General features: G+C 51.2%; 1 protein-coding gene and 1 long non-coding RNA gene across 3 annotated transcripts in view; one reads left to right on the forward strand and one right to left on the reverse strand.

Annotated features, from left to right (window-relative positions):
- MPPED1 (metallophosphoesterase domain containing 1) overlaps window positions 1-27,522 on the forward strand; it is an 83,138-nt gene that overhangs the window by 33,872 nt on the left and 21,744 nt on the right. For both annotated transcript variants that reach the window (XM_061418792.1, XM_061418791.1), the window contains exon 4: window positions 19,869-20,094. In XM_061418792.1, coding sequence (XP_061274776.1) covers window positions 19,869-20,094 — 226 coding nt within the window. The remainder of the gene's footprint in view (window positions 1-19,868; window positions 20,095-27,522) is intronic.
- Window positions 308-7,512, reverse strand: LOC133248501 (uncharacterized). Its single transcript, XR_009736736.1, has 3 exons — window positions 6,753-7,512; window positions 2,186-2,375; window positions 308-1,015 (listed from the first exon to the last, which is right to left on the reverse strand). It is a non-coding gene; the product is annotated as an uncharacterized LOC133248501 (long non-coding RNA).

The raw sequence follows: 27,522 nt of genomic DNA on the forward strand, positions 1-27,522 counted from the left end.
AAAGAGGGAGACTGATGCTCAGATCAAAAATCGGAGGGCGAGGAGAGCAGAGGTTTGGTATTCATTCAAAAAATTGACTTTCTCTATTTTTCATCAAAAAAAAATTTCTCACAAAGCCAAGCTGTGTTTCAGGGGCTAAAAGAAAATTAACTTCTAATAAAGATGAAAAATCTAGAATTCTAAGTGGTAGTCAAGCGATTTTGGCCAGCCATAATTATAGTATTTTCATGTTAATGTATAAACCCCTTGAAAGGTGTGCTTAAGTGCTAATTATCTATTTACAACAGAATGGCTTTGGAAATGAAATGAGACCCACTGCGGTGTGTGTGTGTGTGTGTATTTCAAACATGTTTTGTGGGTTTTTTAAGACTGTCATCCTAAAAGTCTTTGCCTTATATTAAATTTTTTTTTTAATGTTTAAATAAGGTACAGATGTATTTCTCTGAAAGGTGTGGGCTCTCTCAAAGTTTTTCCTTAGTTTTATTTTTTGTGTTTCGTTGTTTCATTGTTCGTTTGGGTTTTTGCTTGCTTATTTATACCTCATCTTGTGTGAAAAGATTTGAGACGGTTTATAAAAAACAGTAAGAATGGTAAAATGGTAGAGTGTTGGTGATAAATTAAGAGCCAGAATTAAGACAAAGAAATCAGAGCAGTTCAGAGGGCTGGCTTAGACTATCAACACCCGGGGCTCACGTGGGCTCGCTGTGCTGAGCCTGAGCTTCCTGGTGGCCAAGGTGAAAAATGGTGGACGCATCTGCAAACGGCTGCGATTGTTGGGTGGAGGAGATGTGTCAGTCCCTCTGATTGGTCCATCTGCAAACGCTGCGATTGTTGGGTGGAGGAGATGTGTCAGTCCCTCTGATTGGTCTATCTGCAAACGGCTGCCTTGTTGGGTGGAGGAGATGTGTCAGTCCCTCTGATTGGTCCATCCCCTGTAGCGATGTCTGATGTCCGTTTCAGCTGTGACTCTCTTGAGGATCAGACCTGTGTTCTGGTCATTTCTGTGTAGGGGGACCTTGGTAAAGATTTTTGATTTGAATAATGTGAATAGAAAAAATAATGACTCTTTATTTAGTCTTTTCTAGGACATAAAACATTTCTGTCATTCATGTTGTGCTTTCTGTCTCCCTCCTCTGCTTATTGTTTGGATTGATGGAAGCTTCTTTTTTTCCCCTCTACTGGTTTGGAAATTCTCCATTCTTTTTCAATTTGTTTAATGGTTACTCGTAATAGTTTAATATGCATATCCAACTTAGTCTAAAATTAATCAACACTCCCCCTCTTCCCTGAAGGTCGCTGGAATGTGCCCACCACACCCGCTTCTACCACTGTCTTATGTATATTTGTTGTCTGGAGTTTGCCGTCTTACTTTAACACCACCTCACAGCAGTCACCGTCATTACTGTGTGTGTTTTCCCATTTGCACCTGATTCTTTACTCAGTGGACATTTGCTGAGCCCTTTTTTATGTGCAGGGTATGATTCTGGGCACTGAAGATGCAGCAGTGAACACACAGAAGACAGGCCATGGGCAAACAGGGCTATAACATGCTGGGAGGATCAGGGATCAGGGATCAGGGGACAGGGTGTGACATCACCTTCTGATGAAGTGGCACCGGAGCAGAGACCAGAATGGAGGGAGCCAGCCATGTCCACGTCAGGGAGGACATTATTAGCGGGGGCAGCAGCTCTGAGTCAGAGAGTTGGTGGAAGCTTCAAGGACTGGCAAGGAGACATGGGGCCTGGGGTGCGCTTGGAGGGCCTCAGGGCCAGTGGGGACCGTAGAGGCTGGATGGGGACCAAGTAGGGCAGGTGGGGTTGCTTCATGTAGGAGGGAGACCTTGGCATCTGGGCAGTGTTTGGACAAGTGGAGGGTGGGGTGCAGGCCTTCCAACTCAAAGGGGCAGGCTGTCCAAGAGTCCAAGGCTGGAGCTCTTATTGCCATTAGGTTGCACTCCTTCATTCATTCAGCGTACATTTACCAAGGGCCTCCTCTAGTCTAAGGCATCTGTTAGATGCCCAGGATATGGTGGGGAGCAAAACAGCCAAGACTCCCATGCAACAGGAGCATAAACAAGAAAATGCCATGATGTCAAGGAGGCAGAACTGGGTGAAGTGGTAGCCTGTGACCAGGGGAGACACTCAACCGCCTCCCAGGTGTGTGAGATGGAGAGCCGGTGATTCACCTGCCCTGCATCTGAGGGTCCTCATCCATCTAGAGGAGGATGGTGAGGCCTTCCTCCCAGACTGGTGATTGTGCCAATGAGAGACGAAGGGTTAAAAACAACTTGTTCTCTGAGGCTTTGCTGGGTTTTCCATTGTGAACCTTCTTCTTTGCCCTGAACTGCATTTTTCCTCATCAGGGCTGGTTGTGGGCTGTGGAACCATTGGGAGAAATCGTTGGTTGGAAGAGAAATAGCTGGTTGGCCATTAGAGAGTTGGGGGAAGCAAGATTCTCTTGCTAGTATGCTTTTTTTTTTTTTTTCCTACAAACATGGAGAGATGTGTTTGGATATGAAATCAGTCTGTGGGTTTTTTAAAATGTCATTTTCATGTTGGACTTCATTCCAAAACAGGAATAGTCAACAAGCCAGAAAATCCTGCCCAGCACAGAATTGAAATATTCCGTCCCCCTGTGCACACACTTATCAAATGTCTGAGAGACTCCATTTTTCTGTCTACACCACCTTCCTCTGCCTGCCCCCTGCACCTGGACTCAGCCCAACCTTTGTCAGAGGTTCGGTGACTAGTTTGGTTTGGAGGTTAGGACCATCAATTAAAGAAGGTGTGGGAACTGCCCTGTCCTGTTATCCTTGCCATGGCTTACAGAGCTTGCCCCTTCTCGTGGAGTGTCCCCCAACCCCTACCCCAGCCTCTCCCAGGCGGCCCTGCTCAGATGCTAGGTGCATGAGAATTCCCTGGAGAGGTGGCGGGAAATCTGGTTGAGATGCAGGTCTCAGTCTGGTGGTTCTGAGATGGGCTGGAGATCCTGCATTTCTAGCCTCCATGTATTTGTGGGTTTTTTGTAGTTTGTAGTTTGTTGTTGTTGTTGTTTTTGCCTATAGCTGATATCTAGTCTTTAGCATTGTGGTCGGAAAAGATGCTTGAAATGATTTCAATTTTTAAAAATTTACTAAGGCTTGATTTGTGACCCAAGATGTGATCTATCCTGGGGGAAGTTCCATGTGCACCTGAAAAAAAAGTCACCTCTGCTGGTTTTGGATGAAATGCCCTGTAGGTATCAATTAGAGATTCTGCATTTCTAGCCAGCTCCCAGCTGATGAGTAGCCAGACCCTGAGCTGTCCAGTACTGCAGCCACCTGTCTCTTGGGGATATTGAGCACTTGAATGGTGGCTAGTGTGACTGAGAAACTGACTCTTGTGTTTCATTTCATTGCAATTAATTTAAATTAAATAACCACAGGGGGTTAATGGCTACTGTAGGGACAAGACAACCCCTTGAAGAGTCTGCTGTTACTGTCTCTGTGGATGAAAGAACTGAGCTCGGATAGGTGGAGAGCTAGCCCGAGATTGTATAGTGAATAAAAGTGGAATCAAGATTCTAACCCAAGGCCTAGGCTCTTTAAAAAATTTTAAATTCTTTTTTTAATACCTAGTGGCTCAAACAGTAAAGAATCCGCCTGCAGTGCAAGAGACCCAGGTTTCATCCCTGGGTCAGGAAGATCCCCTAGAGAAGGGAATGGCTACCCACTCCAGTATTCTTGCCTGGAAAATTCCATGGACAGAAGAGCCTGGGAGGCTACAGTCCATGGGGTCGCAAAGAGTCGGACTGAGTGACTACACTTTCACTTTTAAGATGACCTTGTATATTTAGAGAATCCATGCCCTTTCTATCAGCAGATTCCTCCTTTCCAAGTCTGTTTTAGTATTTGTGGTCAGGAGTAACAGTTTAAAGCATCAGAACCAATTCACAAAGTCATATTTAAGTTGCTGACAGGACACAAGAGGGTTCAACACTCTATGTTTCATATGTGAGAGCCACATTTTGCTACAAGGCCTCATATACAGGTTGTATGAGAGCTGAACAATGATTTTTTTCTGGACAGCACTTTACAGTTTAAAAGGTGCATTCATGTTGTTTGCTCTGAAACAAACAGCCTGGATCCTGAGTACTGTCATCCCCACCTTACAGATGAGGAGACTGAGACCTGGTGTAGGAATGTAGTTTCCTGGGGGTCACCCAGGTCCTGGCTGTCAGGGGTCACCTTCCCAGAGAGCCCTTCTTGATGGCCCTACATGATCCACGCCCCCATCTCAATGTGCCCTGTCCCTCTCACCTGGCTTTATTATTTTCCATATCTGTTATCCCCACCTGACCTAGTACTTAATTCTTTGTTCGTTTATTGCTGATTCCTAGGAAGGTTCATTCCTCAAAGGCGAGGATTGTGTTGTTTGTCTCAGTCATGTTGCATCTTCAGCACCATGGACAGCAACAGCCACCCAGTCGGCACTCAATATTGTTACTTATTATTTATAAATTAAATGATTTATAAATCCAGAAGTGAGAGAAGAGCCAGTGGAGAGCATGCGGCTTTGGAGCGGGCAGGACTGCCTTCCCTATCCTGCCTGGCCACATGCCTGCTGGGGAGCACTGAGGAAGTGATTACTCTCTTGGGTCTCAATGTATTCATCTGCTGCTGCTGCTAACTGCTAAGTCGCTTCAGTCGTGTCCGACTCTGAGCGACCCCAGAGGCGGCAGCCCACCAGGCTCCCCCGTCCCCGGGATTCTCCAGGCAAGAACCAGTGTGAGGCCAACACACATTTCTTTGTAGGCTGTTGTGAGGATTGAATAAGCCACTGCAGGTGGGATCCTGTTTAAACATGTGGATCTGGAGAGACCCCCTTGAGTTTGGATTGTGGCTCCATTCTTCCAAGCCACCTGGCTTTCAGCATATTATGTCTTCTCCCTGAGCCTCAGTTTTCTCATCTGTAAAATGGGACTGATATTGGGAGAGTTCTGTGAGGCAGGGACTGATCCAGGCAGGCTGAGCCCCGGGCTCAGCACAGGGCCTGACCTGAGAGCTACTCACGTAACAATAAATGCCGCTACTGTTTTTGTTGTGGCTGTTTTGTGAACGCATCTAAAATGCCTGGCAAAAAGCAGATGCCCAGTTGATGGGAGCTTTGTTTTTGTTTCGTTTTGTTTTAAATGATGGACCAGATTTAAGCTCTTGCCCATACAGTGTTCATTCTTTTTTTTTACCCACTAACAGACAATGCTGTGATAGTTTCAGGTGGACAGCGAAGGGACTCAGCCCTGCATATATCCGTGTCCATTCTCCCCCAGACTCCCCTATGGGAGTTTTAATTACTATTGTTAATATCAGGCAAGGATGCCTTCCTTTAAAAAATGTTTTTATTTATTTATTCATCTGGCTGTTTCAGGTCTTAGTTGTGAAATATGGGATCTAGTTTCCTGACCAGGAACTGAACCCACACCCTTGCACTGGGAGCATGGAGTCTCAGTCACTGGACCACCGGGGAAGCTCCCTGCCTTCCTTTTAAAAAAAATCAGATATTTAAAACCTAGGATTTAGTTCTAGAAAATTTGCTTTTCAGAAAATCAGTTTTTAAAAAGTGTATAGGTTTGTTTTCTTGATTTCTCTTAAGAAGGGATTTCACACCTTTCCAAGTGTGCACGATGCAAATGAAGATCTGAGCGCTCTGGGAAGGCCGTTTGGAGCTAATTCGGGGCTGGTTTGACAGCCGTGACACTGAAGGGGAAGCGTGGAGCTGACAAAGCTGGGCTTTCTCTGGTGGCGTCCCAGCCGCTCCAAATAGTCACTTTCCAGACTAGCATTTGTCATACTGGTGTTTGAAAGAAGTTTTTTGTTTATCGGTCCAACCAGAACCCTCTCCCCTTAACACTCTTTGTTGGTTCCCTGCTGTGTCCCGGGTGAAGTCCAGACCTTCCTGGGTAGTGGCGTCCCCTCCTGCTGTGACCCCATCTGTCCCTTCCCAGGCCTGCCCCCTCTCGCATCGTCATCTGCCCTAGGTTTTTAAGCAGTTACCAAATACCTGGCCAGTGGGTTTTCCCACCTCCATGCCTCTTCCCGGAGACCCCTCCCAGCTTTGTCTGCCTGGAGAGCTGCTGTTTCTCTGATGCCCATTCTCATCCGCCTTTACGAAGCTCCCCCACTCTCTTCTGATGGGGGAAAGGAAAACTCACGGCTGTGTATGGTTCCTTAGGACTTGGTACCACCCCCATTGTATGCATGCGTGTATGATCAGTCGTGTCTGATTCATCGAGACCCTATGGATTTAACCCACCAGGCTCCTCTGTCTATGGGATTCTCCAGGCAAGAATACTGGAGTGGGTTGCCATTTCCTTCTCCAGGGGTTCTTCCTGACCGAGGGATCGAACCCAGGTCTTTTACATCTCCTACACTGGCAGGCAGGTTCTTTACCACGAGTGCCACCTGGGAAGACCACCACCCCCATTACAGATCCCAAATCGCTTGCATGTGTCTTTCCCACACTAGATTACAGGAGAAGGGGCTGGGGAGGGGGGAGCCTCTCTGTCCCCAGCTCCCAGCACAGAGGGTCCAGAACTTATTAGGACCAAGGAGAGTGACTGTGGAATGAAGGAGAGAATACACAAAAGTGGTGAGAGGATTCTACTCTCCTATATTTTAATCTTCAAAATACTTGTTTAGCTTTAAAACACTTGGTTTCACTAAGAAGTATTTTAAAAATAGGAATCTTTTGTCTTTACCATTTTCAAATACTTACTTCAGTTTACTGCAAAGAAGATTGTTTGGATCAATTTCCCCCCTTTAAATGGTTGGTCTGTAGGTGTCAGAAGGCACCAGAAGAACCTTATGGAAAATGTTTGTTCAGTAACATGAGGGTCAGATCTCTGCCCTGCATCCTTGCCTTTCATGCAGAGTGGTCAGATCCCAGGTGAAATCCATGCTGGGAATTTTTTGGAAGGGTGGAAGCAAGTATAGACTTCCTAGCCTGGAACTCCTCAATTAGGGCTTTTTGATAAAGTGGGGAGGGTAAGGGGGCCCAGTCGTTAGATGGCCACTCAGTCCCTGTCCACCTTGAAATGCTGATGACTTCCAAAGTTCTAGATTTATTCGCTTCCAAGGTCAGAATGATTGGCCACCAGGGTTCTAAGATTCAAGGACTCTCAGAGTTCCAACAAACTAAGGTTCTACGTAGGATTCAGGGTGCTCAGTTCTCTTCTAAAATTATTAAAAAAATTTTTTTGATTAAATATACAAACATTTACCACTGTAACCTTGCTGAAGAGTACAGTTCAGTGGCACGTAGTTCAATCACACTGTGAATGGAGCCCTCAATACCATCTACTTCCTTCATTCTGTCATGGAGCCATCACTGGCGGCTGTCTCTTCCACACTATCAGTGAGCCATCACCACTGTCTCTCCTTCACACTGTCATGCAGCCCTCACTGCTGTCTGTCTCCTCACACTGTCATGGGGCCCTCACCACTCTCTGTCTCCTCACACTGTCATGGGGCCCTCACTGCCGTCTGTCTCCTCACACTGTCATGGGGCCCTCACTGCCGTCTGTCTCCTCACACTGTCATGGGGCCCTCACTGCCGTCTGTCTCCTCACACTGTCATGGGGCCCTCACTGCCGTCTGTCTCCTCACACTGTCATGGGGCCCTCACTACTGTCTGTCTCCTCACACTGTCATGGAGCCCTCACTACTGTCTGTCTCCTCACACTGTCATGGGGCCCTCACTACTGTCTGTCTCCTCACACTGTCATGGGGCCCTCACTGCCATCTGTCTCCTCACACTGTCATGGGGCCCTCACTACCATCTGTCTCCTTCACAGTGTCATGGGGCCCTCACTGCCGTCTGTCTCCTCACACTGTCATGGGGCCCTCACTACTGTCTGTCTCCTCACACTGTCATGGAGCCCTCACTACTGTCTGTCTCCTCACACTGTCATGGGGCCCTCATTACCGTCTGTCTCCTCACACTGTCATGGGGCCCTCACTACCATCTGTCTCCTTCACAGTGTCATGGGGCCCTCACTGCCGTCTGTCTCCTCACACTGTCATGGGGCCCTCACTGCCGTCTGTCTCCTCACACTGTCATGGGGCCATCACTACTGTCTGTCTCCTCACACTGTCATGGAGCCCTCACTACTGTCTGTCTCCTCACACTGTCATGGGGCCCTCACTACTGTCTGTCTCCTCACACTGTCATGGGGCCCTCACTGCCATCTGTCTCCTCACACTGTCATGGGGCCCTCACTACTGTCTGTCTCCTCACACTGTCATGGGGCCCTCACTGCCATCTGTCTCCTCACACTGTCATGGGGCCCTCACTACTGTCTGTCTCCTCACACTGTCATGGGGCCCTCACTGCCATCTGTCTCCTCACACTGTCATGGGGCCCTCACTACTGTCTGTCTCCTCACACTGTCATGGGGCCCTCACTGCCATCTGTCTCCTCACACTGTCATGGGGCCCTCACTACTGTCTGTCTCCTCACACTGTCATGGGGCCCTCACTGCCATCTGTCTCCTCACACTGTCATGGGGCCCTCACTGCCATCTGTCTTCTCACACTGTCATGGGGCCATCACTACTGTCTGTCTCCTCACACTGTCATGGAGCCCTCACTACTGTCTGTCTCCTCACACTGTCATGGGGCCCTCACTACTGTCTGTCTCCTCACACTGTCATGGGGCCCTCACTGCCATCTGTCTCCTCACACTGTCATGGGGCCCTCACTACTGTCTGTCTCCTCACACTGTCATGGGGCCCTCACTGCCGTCTGTCTCCTCACACTGTCATGGGGCCCTCTCTTTCATCTGTCTCATGAACTCTTCATCTTCTCAAACTGAAACCCCGTATCCACGAAACATTAACTCCTCCAGCCCCTGGTACCACCATTCTTTTGTCTCTGTGAATTTAGCTATAAACATCTGCTACAGGTAGAATCATACAGGCTTTGTTCTTTTGTGACTGGCTTATTTCTCTGAGCACAATATCATCAAGGTTCACCCACGCTGAAGCTTGGAGTCAGAATTCCCTCCCCTTTAAAGGTTGAATTGTATTCCATTGTATGGATAGAGCACATTGTATTCATCCATTTATCTGCTGATGGACTCTTGAGTTGGTCTCACCTTTTGGCCTTTTGAATATGAGTGTACAAATGCCTGTTTGTGCCTCTGTTTCCAATTCCTTAGGTTATATACTCAGAAATGGAATTGCTGGATCTGTTTTAAATTTTTTGAGAAATTTCTGTACCATAGTGGCTGTTTCATTTTATTCTCCCTCCAACAGTGCCCGAGGGCTGTCATTTCTCCAGATCCTCACCAGCTCTTGTTGTTTTGTTTTTCTGATAGTAACCTTTCTGATGTATGTGAGGTTATTATCTCAGAGTTCTATTTGCGTTTCCCTAATAATGTGATTTGCAAATATATTTCCCCCAATCTTTGGGTTGCCTTTCACTCTGCCCTGGTATCTTTGATGTGCAGACGTTTTAAACTTTGATATGTTTTTTCATTCGTTGCTTGTGTTTTTGGTGTCATAGCCAAGAAATCATTGCCAAATCCAGTGTCATGAAGCTTTCCTCCTACGGTTTCTTTAAAAGTATTATAGCTTTAGCTCTTACTTTTAGATCTTTGTTCCATTTTGAGTTACTTTTTGCATGCAGGAGACCTAAGAGATGCGGGTTCGATCCCTGGGTTGGGAAGATCCCCTGGAGGAGGGCCTGGCAACCCTTTCCCGTATTCTTGCTTGGAGAATCCCATGGACAGAGGAGCCTGGTGAGCTACAGTCCAGGGGGTCACAAAAAGTGAGATATGAATAAAGTGACTTAGGAAGCATGGATTAAGTGGCTAGCTTCATTCTTTGACATGTGGATGTCCAGTTTTCCCGGCAGCATTTGTGGAAGACTGTCTTTTCCTCACTGAGTGGTCTTAAGTTCTTTGTAAAAAATAACTTGACCATATACATTTATCTCTGGACTCTATTCCATTGCATTGATATGTGTGTTTGTTTATGCCAGTACCATACTGTTTTAATTACTGTAGCTTTGTAGTCGGTTCTGAAGTCAGGAAGTAAGAGACTTTCAACTTGGTTTTTCTTTTTCGAGATTCCTTTGGCTATTTAGGGACCCTTGAGATTCCATGTGAATTTTAGGATGGATTTGCTGTTTCCCAAAGAAACATCATTGAAATTTTGGTAGTAATGGCATTGAATCTGTAGATCATTTTGGGTAGTATTGACATATTAATAATAGGAAGTCTTCCAATTCATGGGCACAGGATATCTTTCCACTTATTGGTGTCTTCTTTAGTCTCTTAGCAGACATTTTGGAGTTTTTACATACAGATCTTCTTCCTGCTTGGTTAAATTTATTTTTATATATTTTTTCTTTATGATGCTGTTGCAAATAGGGTTGTTTTCTTAATATCCTTTTCAGATTGTTTATTGTTAGTGTTTAAAAATGCAACTGTCTTCCCCATTGTTTTTGTATCCTGCACCTTTGCTGAATTCGTTTATTTTGTTCTAAAATCTGTACTGCTTTTCAAAATGGTCTTTAAAGGTTTGTTTACGAAGCCACAAGATATCTTGAAAATATTATGTTGTTTAAAATAAAGTCATTGAGAGCTCCTCAGCAGGAGGTTTTGTAAGGACTCAAGTGTATAGCACCATTTTTTCCATTTCTAGAGAAATGTTTAATGCAAAAACTTTGGTGTATATAATACGTCTGGGTGATTGTGACAGATATGGAGAAATCGTGGCTTCAGCTACAGATGGATCAGGGTTCAGGTTCCGACTTCTCTGCTTAACCAATTTGCACTTCTTTAACATAACTGAGCCCCAGTTCCTTCATCCACTGATCTACTGCCAGTTTTGTGGGGCTGTTGTGAGGGTTAGATGTCGGGCATGGGGGAGCATGTCGCAGATTCTCAGCAGGTGACACCTGCGATACCATTCGTGGCTGTCGGACCTGCCAGGTGAGGAGCTGCTTGGCCGGATCACCTGCCTTTGAACCTGGTTGCCAGACCTCCCAGCACTTAGACCCTCAGAATCGCAGAGGAGTCAACCAGTTCAGGTTTTCTGCCTGCTCTGTCTTTCCACCAGTCTCAACTGTGGCCTCGTTTTATTTGGTTCTAGATTTTGAGCAGTAGGTAGAGTGAGTAAGAGATCAGGCTGCTCTGGGCAGAGGCAGGAGGCAGGTGAGGAGTGCCTGGCCTCTGACGCCTTCGTTTAATTTCATTGCAGTTTTATTTATTACCCTATTGTTGCTCAGTTGCGTTAGACTCTTTGCAACGCCCTGGACTGTAGCCCTCCAGACTCCTCTGTCCATGGGATTCTCCAAGCAAGAATTCTGGAGTGGGTTGCCATTTCCTTCTCCAGGGGATCTTCCCAACCCAGGGTCACACCAGCATCTCCTGCGTCTCCTGCCTTGGCAGGCAGATTCTTTACCACTGTGCCACCTGTTAAGGTAATGCATGTGCGCAATGAGTCATAACAGCTACAAGGCTTATGGTAAAGCCAACAGTCTTCTCCCTAGTGATTTCTATTCCCTATGCATATTGGGTAGCTGCTCCTTTATTACCACGGCGTCTCTAAGTAACAACCTCATATTGCTGCGTTTTATTTTTCAATTTTAGAGATTCCTTTTTAATGTCTTACAGTGAAAACTTAGAGACTTAGTCTCTCTATCCATATATACACATCTCTGATCCTTTTTCTACAGTCCCATCACAGTTTTTGGTTAAATGTTCACTGTATAACCTATTGTTTTTTGTAAAGTAATTAATTGGTTTGTTTGCTTGCTTTTTTCCCTGTGTACCCATCGTGGTTCATCCCTGTCTCCTGCAGGGTTTTAAATGCCTCTCAGCAGTGTGGTGAGCTGGGCTGGACCCTCTGTTGGCTCATTTTTCTTGTACTTCCTGAGCCTCTGACCCCTGCCCCAATCTGGATTAGCTGCCTGCCAGGCCTCTGCACCCTCACCATCCTGGGATCGCCCTTCACCATTTCCGTTTGCCTTCCTCTGTCTTGGAGCTCCTGGTCCTGAGGTCCTGTGACTTCCTTTTTCTTGGTTTACTCCCTCATTCTGGTGGAGCACACGCTTCAGTAGCTTTTCTGAGAAAGAATGCGCTGGAGATAACTGTCTGGCCAAATGGTACGTCAGGAAAAGTATTTTGTCCCCCATAGTAATTGGTAGTTTGGGTGTAGAGTTGTGGGTAGCAGATCACCTTCCCTCAGAACGCGGACGGCGTCGCTCTGTTTTCTTCCAGTCTCCTTTGTCTCTATTGAGTATCTCATCCTTTGTATGTGGCCTGTTTTGTTTCTAGACAGTGTGTCTCAGATGTGAGTGGTTTTTGTTCATTATTGAGGTAACCCTTTAAATGGAGCAAATATTGTCTTTCATCCTGTGAATTTTTCAAAATTTCCCACCCCTCTTTTTTTTTCTTCCTGACTTCTTTTTTGTAGTATTCACATGTGAGTCCCTGGTTTTTGTCTCGCTTCATTGTTATTTTGTTTCAATCTCAGGGAAATTTCCTCAACTACCTCTTCTACTCTTTAACCAAAACTAAAATATTCTGCCACATTTTAATTTCTTTTGTTAACAGCGCCCTGCTAGAATTTCATGGATGCAACGTCTTCTATCATCTCACCAATGGTGATAACTATATATATATATGTTTTTTTTTTCCCTGCATCAACCCCGTTTTCTCCAATTTCCTTTCTTATTTGCGCCTCTGCCCGTTTTCACCTTGGAGGCTTTTCTCTGAGATCTGATGACCCTATGTGTTGTGTTTAAGAACCAGACACTTGAAAGCTGTTTTTTAAAAAATATTTATTTATTTGGTTGCACCGGGTCTCAATCACATGTGGGATCTTTAGTTGCAACATGTGGGATCTTAGTTCCCTGACCAGGGATCGAACCCAGGCCCCCTGCATTGGGAGTGTGGAGTCTTACCCAGGACCACCAGGGAAGTCCCAAAGCTGTTGATAAGCTGTGTGTATACATGTGTGTACATGTGGAGGGGGAATGTACCACGATAGCCCTGGCTGTCTCTTTGGGGAGCACCTGATGTTGCTATTTGTAGGTTTTCCTCCTGGACGTGTCTTTCTCCCCAGAGATGAGTTCCCTGGTTTGCAAGGCTGGCTTCCAGAGTTTGAGAGCATGTCGGGGAAGGGGCCTGGGGCCTCCACAGTCACCGTATTCATTCTTGCCCTTCATCTTCCTGCTGTTCAGGCTCTTGCCTCACTGTCCATCTCCCCTCAGGACAGTGGTCTCTAAGTGGGGCTGTGGAGCCATTGTTTTCCCTTGAGAGTAAATGCCCTCTTTTCTGCAGAGATTAGGGGGTGAAGGGCATGGTGATGGCCTGATGGGGGGTTCTGGGCCTGCCTGCTTCCTGATGTTCTAGGTCAGACTGTGCCCCTGAGCCCAGGTCCCCAAGCCGCCTGGGGCTCCGGCCGTAGCTTGTCCTGCTTCTTGTAGGAGAGTCACACCCTTTTATTCCTCTACCATTGACGTCACAGGCTGTCAGCAACACGCAGGCAGCGTGGGTGTTCGGAACACCCGCCCTGTGTGAGCCCTTCTGTTTAACACAGTCAGCACCTGTCTTGGGGACCCCCATCCCAGCATCGCCTGGAAGGTCTTAGGAAGCTGACAAGAGGTCAGGACCTCCGTGTCACCTTCTTGTGGGACCGATGGGGAAACTGAGGCCTGAGCAGGGGAGGCCTCACCTGGGTCCAGGGAGGTGGTAACAGAGGTGAGGCTCAGCCCAGGCCTCCCAGCCTCCAGCCCAGGCTCTTCCCGGAGCCTCTGGGTACCAGCCCTGTGCCCGGGCCTCATGCCCCACTGATGTCTGTTGAGGGAGTGGAAGACACGACAGCTTGGGATCTGCCGCGCGATGTGCTGGTCATCTTAGTGATGGTCCTTCCAGAACATTCTGTGGTGGGTTGCCTGGGGGACCTTTAGTGACTCAGTGATCTCACCATCCACCCCTCATCCTTAGTCCTGCATGGGATTCAGGTAACGTGTATGAGCACCTCCCCGTGTAGCCAGCCCTGTGCTAGGTGCAGGGAGGAAGGAGTGGGTTCCAGGGTCAGGACGTCCGGCCGATGGGGGAAGCGCACAAAGCAGCTGACAGAGAGAGCGCAGGCTGGGCAGGGCTGGGTGAAAGCGGGTGATCATGGAAGGCAGCCTGGAGGAAGTGGCACTTGGGCCCGCTGGTGACGGGTGAGTGGAGTTGGAGTTGGCTCAGGAAGAAGGCAGGAAGGGAGTCCTAGGTGGGTGGAACAGCGTGAGCAAATATCAGGAAGCCTTCGGCAGCTCAGAGGTGCATGGTGTGCTGTGCTGCGGGAAGGTGAGGTCGTGGCACCGACGGGGCCTGGCCTGGAGGGGGCGCCATAGCCTCGAGTTCTGCATGCATGCTACATACAGGGTCACCAGCTTGGCCCTTGGTGAAGGTCTCAAGGGGCCTTTTGTGAAGTGTTTGGTGGGCGGGTGTGTGTTCTGGCAAGCCGTGACTTCTGGGGAAGTTTCCGCAAAATCTTTCTGGCTATAGGAGGCCTAATTTTTGGGAGAAAGAACACAGAAACCTTTCAACTGTCCTTTGCAGCCTCAAGTCGTATCTGGTCTGCCGTAGCGATTGAAACGAGCATTTAAATAGAAGATGAGGACTGAATGTTCCTGGTTTTAAAACATTTCCCAGGAAAAACAAATGTTTGAAAGTTAAACATTTTGGCTATTAGGAGGAAACAGAAGAAAAATTGCATTTGCCTTTTAAATATGGGCACTCGTGTTGGGTTATAAATCCAGAGCTTCCCACACAGGGCCCGAGCCGGCCAGCCTGCAGCTTGGCAGAGGGGCCACCCTCCCAGGACCGTCTGTCCCACAGTGGGGGTCTGAACACCCAGGTCTGGCCAGGCAGTCTGGATTCCGGTGCTACTCTGTGACCCCAGGCATGTGACCTAACTTCCTTAGGTCTGTTTTCTCATCTCCATCCTCCCAGCTCCCATCTCTGGATTTCCTGGTGACAGAGTGACATGAAAGCGTGAGTCATTCAGTCGTGTCCAGCTCTTTGCGACCCCATGGACTGTAGCCCGCCAGGCTCCTCTGTCCGTGGAAATCTCCAGGCATGAATACAGAGTGGGTAGCCATTCCCTTCTCCAGGGAGTGTTCCTGACCTAGGGATTGAACCTGGGTCTCCCGTGTTGCAAGCAAATTTTTTACTCTCTGAGCCACCAGGGAAGCCCTGAGAATACTGGATTTCCTGGTAAAGCATGGCATTTCATCCTCCTTCCAGCCCTAAAGACAATGATGACAGCTGCCATCTGGGTTGTATAAATCCTGCCTTTGAGTATTCTGAATTCTGACTTGGTATCTTGGAGGCTGGCTGGCCCCAAGTCTCTGGCGGGACTAGCCCTCCAGAGTTTACTCATTGACGAGAAGAGTAAGGACTCGGTTCTGAGCATACCTTTCAGAAGCAAACCAGCCAATCCAGAGTTCTCCACCCCCACCCACCCCCAGCCCCCAGCCACGCCCTCTCCAAGGTTCTTGTATGCTGTCCTGGTCCCCCCAGGGCCGGGAGCAGACATCGAGGATCAACCGTCTCCCCCAGAGCCCATCTGCCTTATTCACTAGCTCATCTTCCACCCCCTTGTCCTGTTTTTAGGGATTTGTGAGTATAAACTTCCTCCTCAGGACAGTAATTTCCAAGTCTGCGAGTCTTACCACCCCTGATTAAAACAACCCCCTGTTTAAGTGCAATACAGGGGCTTTACCTGTCTTCCCCGATTTGATTTTTCTAAGAACTCTGTGAGGAGCCCTGAACATTCCACCTTTATGGGTGAGGATGCTGGGGCTCAGAGAAGTGATGGTTTTCCCTCCAGGCCAGATAGCCAGGAAGCGGAGGTGGGGTCCAGCTTTGCTTTCTAAGGGTACCTAGAAGCATCGAGTGTGAATTGCTGGTCACAGTGCCCGGCACAGGGCAGCACAAACCAGCGTCTGTGGGGAGCACAGCCTCTGCGGCGTGCTGCCTCGCTCAGCCCTGCCCTTGTCCCAGGCTCCCATCTTCAGCCTCCCCTGCCCGCTCGTGCTGCACTCAGAATTCCCTTCCTGCATCGCCGGCCCGTGTCCTCCACGCGTGCACGGCAGTGGCATGCGGGTACCCAAGCCATGTGCAGCCCCCATGATGGCTCGAGGCTGGCTCCGCATTCCAGAGTTACTCTAGACCGCGTGCCATCCCAAAAAGTCTGCTCACGTGAGTCTCCCAGACATCGGCAAGTGTTTAAACACAGAACTGTCAAAGACGCACTAAAAATGCAATCAGAGATCGTTAACGCTGTCTCTTTATTCCAGTCCCCTCTGCTGTTTTCTGCGAGCCGGGGATGTGCGGGTGGGGGAGCCGTAAGGGGGTATTTGTCTGATTGCCGCTGCATTCAGACACACTAAAACTCCACCGGGCTCCATACGCTGCTCCGGGAACAACGTAGATTATGGAGAAGCTTGCATGTATCTTGTTGAATTTAACAGATTATGCAGTTGGAAGGCAGTGTTTTCTGTTAAATGAGATGGGGAAGTGTTAGCGAGAAAGAATTGTAACCTTTTGGAGGAAGATTAATCTTGGAAGCGCAAGTAGTGGATTTTGTTCGCATCCCTCTCTGCCCTGAGCCCCGCACACACTCGCTGCTGTGTGCATGCCACGTGTGGATGTGTGTCTATTTGGACATAGATGGCCAGTGAAAAGTTAAAACGATATGGTCATCTTCCAGTGCTCTGCTGATGAATACCTGATGGGTCTTTTTCACCACCCACAAAGCCATGGCCCGCAAATGCCAAGATCTCAAGTGAGCTGGCTGAGAAGAAAGGAAGCATTTTGGAAAGACGGGCTGAATGTTACCACGCAGAATACAAATGCCGAACAATGCTCACCAGTTCTGAAAAGCCGGGAGGTTTCCATGAGAACTTGCTGCTTCTCCCAGACCTGAGGCTGGGAGACCACCCCCTGGCCCACCCAGCGAGGCCCACCTGGCCCAGGAGCTGAGCAGACCCGCAGGTCCCCATGCCACTCTCCCCGAATGTCCTGTCTTTCGAGTCCCCACCTCACCCTGTGTGTCCTCCTAGAGGCTGTCTGGTGTGACTGCTATTCTGTGTGCCGGAAAAATAAGCCACGCCAGGACAGTTGGAGGAAAAATTTGGAGGAAAGGGAGGGATCCAGCTAGAGAGAGATCAGTTGGTATAAAGGAGGCAGAGCTATCTCAAGATGGGTGGATTGATTTATAAATGCCTCCATCTGTCCGTAATCCTCTCATCTTTGTCCACCCATCGGCTCACTCACCCACCCATCCCTCATCCACCCAGTGATCGTCTCCCCCTGAGAAGCAGTGTAGCATGACGGTGCTGAGTCAGGGTGACTTCGATGAGGCCGAGCTACAAAGACTAAATGTCCAGTACCCTCTGTGCTTGTTCATCACTTTATTATGGATTTGTGTAACCTTTCTGAGCCTCTGTTTTCCCAATTGTAAAATGGGGATAGTGGCTTAAGTGTCTTTGAAGGTTAAATAGCTGGTGAGTTGCTACATTCAGACAGATGTGCCTGGGGGCTGGACCTCCAGCTCAGGAGGATGTGGGGCTGGGAGGTCTCTGTGTTCACACACGGATGAGCCCCCTGCCTCCAGGCTGCACGGCACCCATGTTTTAGAGAGACCAGACGGTATTTGAAGGTGTCATGACGGCTTGTTGGGGCTCCTGCCCCCGCCTGGCTTTGTGTACAGGAGCTCGTTCTCCCCTGGGAGGGAAGAAGCCTCAGTCACCTCCTCTGATCCGAGGTGGGAGGAGCCGGAGAGAGCCGACCGTCTCCTGCCCACTCCCCAGTCCCTGGTAGTTGGGAGCTGCGGAAATAAATGAAACTGTACGGTTGGAGTTATTTGCTAATTTGCTTAAGCAACACCCCCAGTCTGAGACATGACATAAATACATTAGTCGGGGAGGCACTTGGGGTGGGACGGATGGGTGATGTGATAGAAACGCAGAGAACCAGCGCTGGAAGGCAGTTGTGGTGGCCGCTGCTCCAGCCGTGACTCCAGTGCAGCGAGGAGCTGGCCTGGTGGCCTTGAAAGAATCTGAGCTGCTGACCCGGAGGTGTGGGGTCAGCTGGACCAGCGCCTAGCATCACTTGCCCCACTCATCTGCTGTGGGACCTCAGGCCCCTGACGTGGGAACCGGGCTCCCCAGTTACGAGACCAGAGGTCACTGAACCTGCCTCGGGAGCACCCAGCCTGTTTCCAAGGGTGGCTGGCCTGACAGCAAGGTCCAGGAAGTGGCGGGTTTCTCTCTGTGATGCCCTCAGGCCCTCTCCCCTTCTCACCGGCAGCCCGAGCATCACTGGAGGTTGGGGGAGGGGTCTCTGCACCGTGTCATCTGGGGTTCTGGTGGGGCCTTTGATTTCCCGATTTCTGCTGGGACCTGCTTGGGCTGGAAGTGGGTGAAGCCCTCATATCTCCTGTCTGCCCCCGAAGCTCTCCTGCGAGGGCAACAAGCAGACTGCTCAGCACCCCTGGGCCAGGCCTGGATGACAGATAGGAAGGTGGGTGAGGCAGGAGGCAGAGGGGCCTTACGGAGCTCAGAGCGTGGTCTTGTTGGCAGCCGAGGGGCAGAGGCCAGGTCTGTCCCCTTCTTGTCTCCAGGGACTGTGGCCAGGCCATAAGCCCCAGTGCCTTAAAATGAGTGCAGCGGGCCCGGGTGTCAGTGGTAGAGACAGGTTGGGACTGCGCCAAACTGACCTCTGCTTCTTGCCTGAAGGAGGCATAGGTACCTAGCACTTGCCTGGGCCAAGACTGTGAGATTTAAAATGGATCGATTTCTAGAAAACAGAAAGAATGACATTTTACTGAGAGTTTCTCTAATTTTTAACGTTGGTGACAAATTGAAATTTTAAAAAGACAAGACAGTTTTTTTTCGCCAAACAATATGTCAGTGGGCAGGGCTGGCCTGCGGGCTTCTAGTTGCAAACTCTGGCCCAGGGAAGCCGACTCTGTTTTGAACCTCAAAAGCCTTTTTGTGTTTCCATTCATTGGCTTGCCTGATCCCAGAACAGTCTTGCAAGGTAGACATTTTTCTTCCCATATCATGGGTGAGGAAACAGAGGTCCGTTTAACAGAGGAGGTTAAGTCACATGGCTCGTTACTGTCTGAGCCCCAGCTGTCAGCCCTTAGAGCCCCCATGCCTGTCACTGGACAACCTCCCTGAGTTGACAAACACCAGAGAAGAGAGAATGCTATTTTTCTCCAACCTGTAAAGAAGTCTGGGGACTTCCTAGCAGTCCAGTGGTTAAGACTCTGCCTTCCGGTTCAATCCCTGGTCTGAGAACTAAGATCCCACATGCTGTGCAGTTTGGCCCAAAAAAAGAGATGTCTTTTTTTTGAGGGGGAGTGGGGTGACTGTGAGGCAGTGATGAACAGACCAAGTGTCAGGAGAACCACTCACTGTGTAGCCCCCTGGTGAAGGGGCCTGAGACGGGCAGGCGGGGACCTGGGAGCAGGGTCTCCTTCCCGGGAGGAATTGGCCCGGACAGAAGAACCGGAGACAGAGAAGTCCTGAGAATGAGGCGGGGCCCCTGCAGCTCAGAGGCCCAGCAGGAAGCTGCCCAGCCCCCTCCCGCTGGTCTGGGGGAGCTTCAGTCGGCCGCCCAGCAGAAATGGGGGCAGGGAGACCTCAGGGTTGGTGATCAGAGGGCACCTGTCTGGAGGGAGGGTCACCTCTGCCAGGGCTCCCAGGGGCTCTTGCCTGCCCCCCTTCCCCCAACTGCCCTGTGGCCTCCGGAAGCCAACAGCAGTGCCCCCTGTGTGTGTGTGTGTGTGTGTGTGTGTGTGTGTTGGCTCTGCAGGCAGCCTGCCCTACGAGTACAAGATCGTGATCGCTGGCAACCACGAGCTGACCTTCGACCAGGAGTTCATGGCCGACCTCATCAAGCAGGACTTCTACTACTTCCCATCCGTGTCGAAGCTGAAGCCCGAGAACTACGAGAATGTGCAGTCGCTGCTGACCAACTGCATCTACCTGCAGGACTCGGAGGTCACCGTGCGGGGCTTCCGGATCTATGGCTCCCCGTGGTGAGTGTGAGGACGCCGTCCTGACCGCTGGTGATGGTGAAGCTATGTGAGAGTAGGGGGGATGGTGGAGCTGAGGCTGAGGGCTCAAGGGAGGTGGTGCTGGGAGAAACCATGGAGAGACTTGGGGCCAGCTGTCCCCTCACGCCGCGTGACCCTGGGCAGGTCACTGCCACTCTCTGAGCCTTGGTTTCCCCATATCTGACAGATAATTAGATATGATATACTGGCTCACATTTAAACAGGAACTATTATTATCTTCATTTTCCAAGTGAGGAAACTGGGGCACAGAGAGGGTGAGGGTCTTGCTGAAAGTCACACAGCTAGGAATGGGCAGAGCTGAGATTAAACCCAGGCAGGTGGTTCCAGAATCCCTGCTTTTAACCATCATCCTATACGCCAGGATCTCCCTATTGTCTGTCCCTCTGACACATGGAAGATGCTTGGGTGGAGGTAATGACTGATTAGCCAGACTGAGATGAGGCAGTCAGAATTTCCATGGAGGACCAAAGGCCTGGTTTACTGTCCTGGGGACAGCAGTTGTTTAAATCACCAGCATGCATCAAGACTTTGTTCCCTGTTGGAGCCACAGAGCAATCAGGCCTTATCCTTAGGTTCACCTGGATGAGTGGGCATCAGGGTGAGAACAGGTCATGACTGGTCTCTGTGATGGTCAGTGTGTCCATAGTAACTCAAGTGATGGTGATGGTGGTGATGATGGTGATGGTGAAGATAATGATGACGGTGATGATGGTGATGGTGGTTGTGGTGATAATGGCAGTGATGGTGAAGGTGATGGTGGTGGTGATGATGGTGATAATGGTGGTGGTGGTAAAGGTAATGATGATGGTGGTGATGATGGTGATGGTGGTGATGGTGGTGGTGAAGGTGATGGTGGTGATGGTGCTGGTGCTGGTGAAGGTGATGGTGGTGGTGGTGATGGTGGTAGTGAAGGTGGTGGTGGTTATGGTGATAATGGTGGTGGTGGTGAAGGTAATGATGATGGTGGTGATGATGGTGATGGTGGTGGTAGTGATAGTGAAGGTGGTGGTGAAGGTGATGATGGCGATGGTGGTGATGATGGTGCTGGTGCTGGTGAAGGTGGTGGTGATGGTGATGGTGGTGATGGTGAAGGTGGTGGTGATGGTGGTGGTGGTGGTGAAGGTGATGGTGGTGGTAGTGATAGTGAAGGTGGTGGTGAAGGTGATGATGGTGATGGCGATGGTGGTGATGATGGTGCTGGTGCTGGTGATGGTGTTGGTGAAGGTGGTGGTGATGGTGTTGGTGTTGGTGAAGGTGGTGGTGATAATGGAGGTGGTGGTGATGGCACTGGTGCTGGTGAAGGTCATGGTGATGATGGAGGTGGTGGTGATGGTGAACGTGATGGTGGTGATGATGGTGATGATGGTGATGGTGCTGGTGAAGGTGATGGTGAAGGTGATGATGGTGGTGGCGATGGTGGTGATGATGGTGCTGGTGCTGATGATGGTGAAGGTGATGGTGGTGATAGTGGTAGTGATAATGGAGGTGGTGGTGATGGTGCTGGTGAAGGTGATGGTGGTGGTGGTGGTGATGATGGAGGTGGTAGTGATGGTGAACGTGATGGTGGTGATGATGGTGGTGGTGGTGGTGATCGTGGTGGTGATGATGGTGGTGGTGATGGTGGTGATGGTGATGGTGGTGATGATGGTGATGGTGCTGGTGCTGGTGAAGGTGATGGTGGTGGTGATGATGGTGACGGTGGTGATTATGGTGATGGTGCTGGTGCTGGTGAAGGTGATGGTGGTGGTGGTGATGGTGACGGTGGTGATTATGGTGATGGTGCTGGTGCTGGTGAAGGTGATGGTGGTGGTGGTGGTGATGATGGAGGTGGTGGTGATGGTGAACATGATGGTGGTGATGATGATGGTGATGGTGCTGGTGAAGATGGTGATGGTCCCGGTGAAGGTGATGGTGATGGTGGTGATGATGGTGGTGGTGATGGTGAAGGTGATGGTGATGGTCCTGGTGATGGTGCTGGTGCTGGTGAAGGTGATGGTGATGGTCCTGGTGAAGGTGATGGTGGTGGTGCTAGTGAAGGTGATGGTGATGGTGTGGTGGTGGTGGTGATGATGGAGGTGGTGGTGATGGTGAATGTGATGGTGGTGATGATGGTGGTGGTGGTAGTGATGGTGGTGGTGATGGTGGTGGTGAAGGTGATGGTGGTGGTGGTGGTGGTGATGGTGAAGGTGATTGTGATGATGGCAGTGGTGGTGATGGTGAAGGTGATGGCGGTGATAGTGGTGGTCCTGGTGAAGGTGATGGTTATGGTGAAGGTGATGATGGTGATGGCGATGGTGCTGGTGCTGGTGAAGGTGCTGGTGATGGTGATGGTGGTGGTGATAATGGCAGTGGGGGTGATGGTGAAGGTGATGGTTATGGTGAAGGTGATGGTGGTGATGATGATGGTGTTAAGATTACAATAATGGTGATGATGACAACAAACCATCCCTGGGCGATTACAGTCAGCTGGGCCCTGGGCTTAAGTCTTCATAAGAACTGTCTCTAATACTTGACCCCTGTGAGGACTCCTTTATTGTCCCTGTTCTACAGGTGGACAGACTGACTGGCCCTTGGAGGCCCAGCTGGCAGTGGCCACAAGATGCCAAGTACTGGCAGGGGGAGGAGGATACAAGGAAGGAGAGACCTCAGGGGCTTGAAAGAGTGGCTTGATCATGGAAGGGTCCCTGGAGGGGATGGTGTGACCAGAGCCACATAGGAGGAGAGGGGCATTCCCAGGCGTGGAGGGTGACAGGGCCTGAGGCTGTGCCATCAGCCAGAGCAGTGCACTTAGGGAGCTGATGGGCGATCCAGGGGACACGGGGTCTGTCCGGGTGCAGAGTCTTCAGGGAGAGCAGCTGCCAACTGAGAGTAGCCAGGAAGCCTGGGCTGCCCCCACTGATGCGGCAGGTGACCCCTGCTGCCTGGATGCTGCGGGTGGGTTTAGGACATGGTCCCACCCTGCCAAGGCTCCCTCAAGGGGCAGGGGTGAGATGCCGGGCTGTCCTTGAGCCCCTAGAGGTGCCTGCGTTCACCTCCCCAGTCCTCATCATGTACAGGGTCTCCACAAACCCTCCTGGGAGCCTATGGGATCCCAGACAAGGTCTGGTATGGCACTCAGGTGTGATGAGCTCGGGGCCAAGGCTGGGAGACGAGGTGGCCGAGTCAGGCCGTGAGAGCTCAGACCAGAAGGGGAGGTGTGTTTAGGCTAAAAAGCAGAAGGAGGTGGCTGTCGGAGGAGGAATGGGGTAAACGGAGGCCTGGAGGTGATGGGAGGACCGGAGTGTGAGGTGCAGGTGGGGAGGCGGGGAGATGAGGGTCAAGGGTCCGGAGGGTCAGGTGTCAGCCCAGGGATTCTGGGCTGGATCTCTTTGCCCAGTGGTCTCCCACAGCCTGTCTCCTCTGCACACTCACATACCCATACACAAACACACAACATTTTTTTTTTTAAACTTGTATTGCTTAGAAGTTAACAGCATGGCTTTGGGACCAAACTGCCTGGGCTCAACTCTTGGCCTCACTTCCTATGGGCTGTGTGACCCTGGGCGAGTCGCTTAATCTCTCCTTGCCTCTGCAAAATGGGAATAACGGGCACCTCCCATGGAGAGTGGTTGTAAAGCTGTCAGGAGGGTTCAGCTGAGCCGAGTGGCTGCACCAAGCTTTCCATGGACAGAGATACCATTCTTGTTCTTTGCTGTGTGGAGCCGCCCCCCCTTCCCCTCCTGCCCCCTCCCCAGAGCCCAGCGTGTGGGATGGAGCACGGCAGGGCCAGGGGGCAGCAGGCGTCACTCAGTGTCCTTCCTGTCCTACCCAGAGCAGCTCGATGCAGCCCCACAGCTGGGCTCCAAAGAACCCCTTTGACAGCCAGCTCCCCAGGCTCCTGGCCAGGCTGCCAGGCCAGCCCTGTGGCCTCTCTGCCAGCTCGAGGCCATGTGCTAGAGCTGCTGAGGCCTGGATGAGGCTGCTGTCGGCCTTGCTGGGGTCCGGCTGCAGCATGCTCCAGCTGCCCCTGGTCTCTGCTTTGCCTTTTGTGACCCCAGAACCAGCAGCTGTGGACCTCAAGTTGCAGGTCCCCCGGAGCCTGAAAGGGGTGAGCATCTTCTCCTTGACCCTTACCTTTCTTCCTAGCTGGGTGCACACCTCCCTCCACCCCATGCCTTGGCGGGCCCAGCCCCAGGCTGCGGGAGTGGGAGGGGCTGCAGGACAGAGAAGGGACCTCGCGCAGGGCTTGGTGAGATCCAGGAGGGCTCCCTGTGGGAGGGGGTATTTGAAGGAGGCATGGTGTTTCTGTAATGGCATCACTGACTCAATGGACATGAGTTTGAGTAACTCTGGGAGTTGGTGATGGACAGGGAGGCCTGGCGTGCTGCAGTCCACGGGGTCACAGAGAGTCAGACACGACTGAGCGACTGAACGGAACTGAATTGGTGTTTCTGTGGGCTGAGGGGGTGGGAAGGAGCCACTGTTACGTGCTGGGCCCTGTCAGACTCTTCTTGGGCTGCTGTTGGTTCATAGCCCTTGACACAGACAGAGGGCTAAAGGGCATCTCATCTGCATTGCAAGACGCAGGCCAGGAGCTGGCATTCCATGCAGCAACCCCAGGTTCCCTTGGGCCCTGTCTGGGGCTGGGAGCAGGGGAGATGTGGGCTTCTGTGCTGGGGAAGTCTCCCTGAGTTTCTTTGCGTGAACCAGTTGTTTGCATCTGCTTTCCGGCATCATGGAGTTAATCCTGGCTTCCCGCTGCCGCCTTACCCCCCTGGGACTTGCGTGCCTGGGAAGGCGGGCCCCTGCCACCATGCCCGCTGGCTTCTCAGCTACAGTCGTGGTTGGGCAGTGGAGTGGTGAGGGAAGGGCTGTTCAAACTGCGGCTTATCACCACTTCTTCGCTGTGTGACTCTGGGCAAGTACCTTAGCCTCTCTGGTCCATCTGTCTAGGAAAATGATCCTAACTCCCTTATAGGGAGGCTGTGAGGTCTGTGCGGACCCGTCCAGATGGAGGCTATGCCCAGAGTGAGGCCTTGAAGGTTGATTGTGTTTATTACTGCTGCGGTGGAGACCAGGACAGAGGGAGCTGTGTTCCTGCTAGTACTTCAGCAGCCCCCAGGGGAGGGCCAGGCTTGCAATCACTTCATTTAATGCAAGGGCAGGTAGAGGCCCAGGTGAGGATGCAGCTTGCCCAGGCCCCCGGTGGGTGGTTCTCCTGACTCTCTGTCTGCTCCATGTTGGAGGCCCCTTTATGAAGACCTACTGTGCGCCAGGCATGGAACAACATGCTCTTCGTGTATTCCTGGGTTCTCTGAACAGCCTCAGGACGCACCTCACACCTGCCTTGTTGGCCCGTGCGAACACTGAGATCTGGGGATCAGAGTGACGTTCTCATGATCAGTTCATTCATTGATCAGGTGATTGCCCTGGGGGTGTGCCATGAGCCAGGCACACACAGCTCCTGCAGTCACAGGCTTTTCATGCTCGTGGGAGGCATGTCAACCACCAACTCCTTGATTCAACAAAAGTCGCGAGGAGCTCTAGGGGCTGGGGTTGGGGAAGGCTCCCCACGGGAGAGCCATAGGTACAGGCAGCTCTGTACCTATGTGGCAGGGTGTGGCAGGCAGAGGGAACAGCCCTGGTGAGGGCCAGACAGAGGGCCGTGGGCACACTGGGGTGGAGTGTGGCTTCCAGGGTCTCGGAGAGAGCAGACGCCAGAGGCTGGGCCGTCGGGTGGGCTGGAGGCTGCCGTGGTGGGTGGTGGCCTCCCCCTGGGCTCCCGGTACTCTTTCTGCCTGTAGCCAGTGTCCTGAGCCCCTGGGGACCTGGCACGTTACATCCAAGGCCTGCAAGGGACACTCATGTGCTCGTGTGTGCTGGGCTGGTGCTTAGTCACGCTTGTACCTTGGGCCCAGACACACAGGGCCATCCCCACTGTCCCGACTCTCACTCCTCGTCTGACCTCAGCATGTCGCGTCTCTGAGCCTCTGTCTCCCTTCTGAGCGAGGGGGCCATAGCATCTTCTCTGTGCCGCCCCGGGTGAAGCGCACGGTGGAGGGGCAGTGAGCAGTCCCCAGAGGGGGTTCCCGGCCAGAGAGCCTCGTGGCCTGGCTGCTGACTCTGCCTGATTCGAGGGCAGGGGGTCTGTGTGCCGCCCCCTCCAACTGTCTGTCGAGGGAGAGGCAGGGTGAGCTCGCCCCCAGTGCCAGCCACCTGGGCACAGGCCGCTTGGAGGGGGCAGACAGCAAAGCTGATGGTGATTATTATTAAATTCAGATGTTCCGGGTTTTCCTTTTCTTTTTCCTGTGCCCTTAACATATTGACTACCATGTGGAAGACAGGCGACTTTAGCAGCATCATAACACCAGCAGGCAGGGATCAGGGATCAAATAAACTGGTAGCCCTGAGTAGCCTAATATCGATGGCATCTGGGGCGTGTGGGCAAAGCTGCCCGGGGCTGAGGGGCAGACCTAGTCTGTGTTGTCCGAGGAGGCAGATCAGGGACAAGAAGCAGTCTCATCAGTGTGGGAAATCTATCCCACAGGTGGGAGCCCAGAGGAGAGGCAGTGTGGCTTTGCTGAGTGGTGAGCTGCCTGCTACAAGGGGCATGCAAGCAGAGATACACTGTGGTTGGGCCTGGTGTCCTCCCAACCTCTCCCCTTCCTAGAGGGCCAGCATTTCTCTGCCTGAGGCTGATGGTTCCCTGTAGGTGGAGGGATGCACCAGCCAGCTCTCGGGGAGGTCCTTTTGGTGCTGGACTTGGGAGGTCAGGAGTGGGACCGGGCTGGCCTTGATATTGAGAGCTCACCGAAGTCAGCCGGGAGGAGGAAGCAGACAGAACACTCACAGTTATCACGACTGGCCTTTCCTTTAAGGACGACCAACTGGAGATGCTCTGCTTGGGAGACCAGTGGGTCAGACTTGAGCGGTTCCACTTCTTGTCCGACACACACTTGGAGGCCCACAGTGGCCGTCGGGTGCCTGGCCCCCTGCGGGGGAGAGGGCCCAAGAATGGATCCAGCCTGGCTCTTCCCCCCACGACAGGGCACCATTAGCAACCCCACTTTGCAGGATGGTCAGAGGCAGAGAGAGAAAAATGTTTTAATCTGAGTATGCCCTCTGCAATATTTTAAATGTCAAAAATGGAAGTGTTTTTGCTCAGTCATGTCTGACTCTTTGAGACTCTGTGGACTGTAGCCCACCTGGCTCCTCTGTCTGTGGGATTTCCCAGGCAAGGATACTGGAGTGGGTAGCCACGCCCTTCTCCAGGGGGTCTTCCAGACCCAGGAAATGAACCCAGGTCTCCTGCATTGCAGGCAGGTTCTTTACCATCTGAGCCACCAAAATGTACTTACACTAAAAAAAAAAAAAACCTATATATTGTTTGCCTGAAATTCAAATTTAATG

Source organism: Bos javanicus, chromosome 5 (genome assembly GCF_032452875.1).
Source record: "Bos javanicus breed banteng chromosome 5, ARS-OSU_banteng_1.0, whole genome shotgun sequence".
NCBI lineage: Eukaryota > Metazoa > Chordata > Mammalia > Artiodactyla > Bovidae > Bos > Bos javanicus.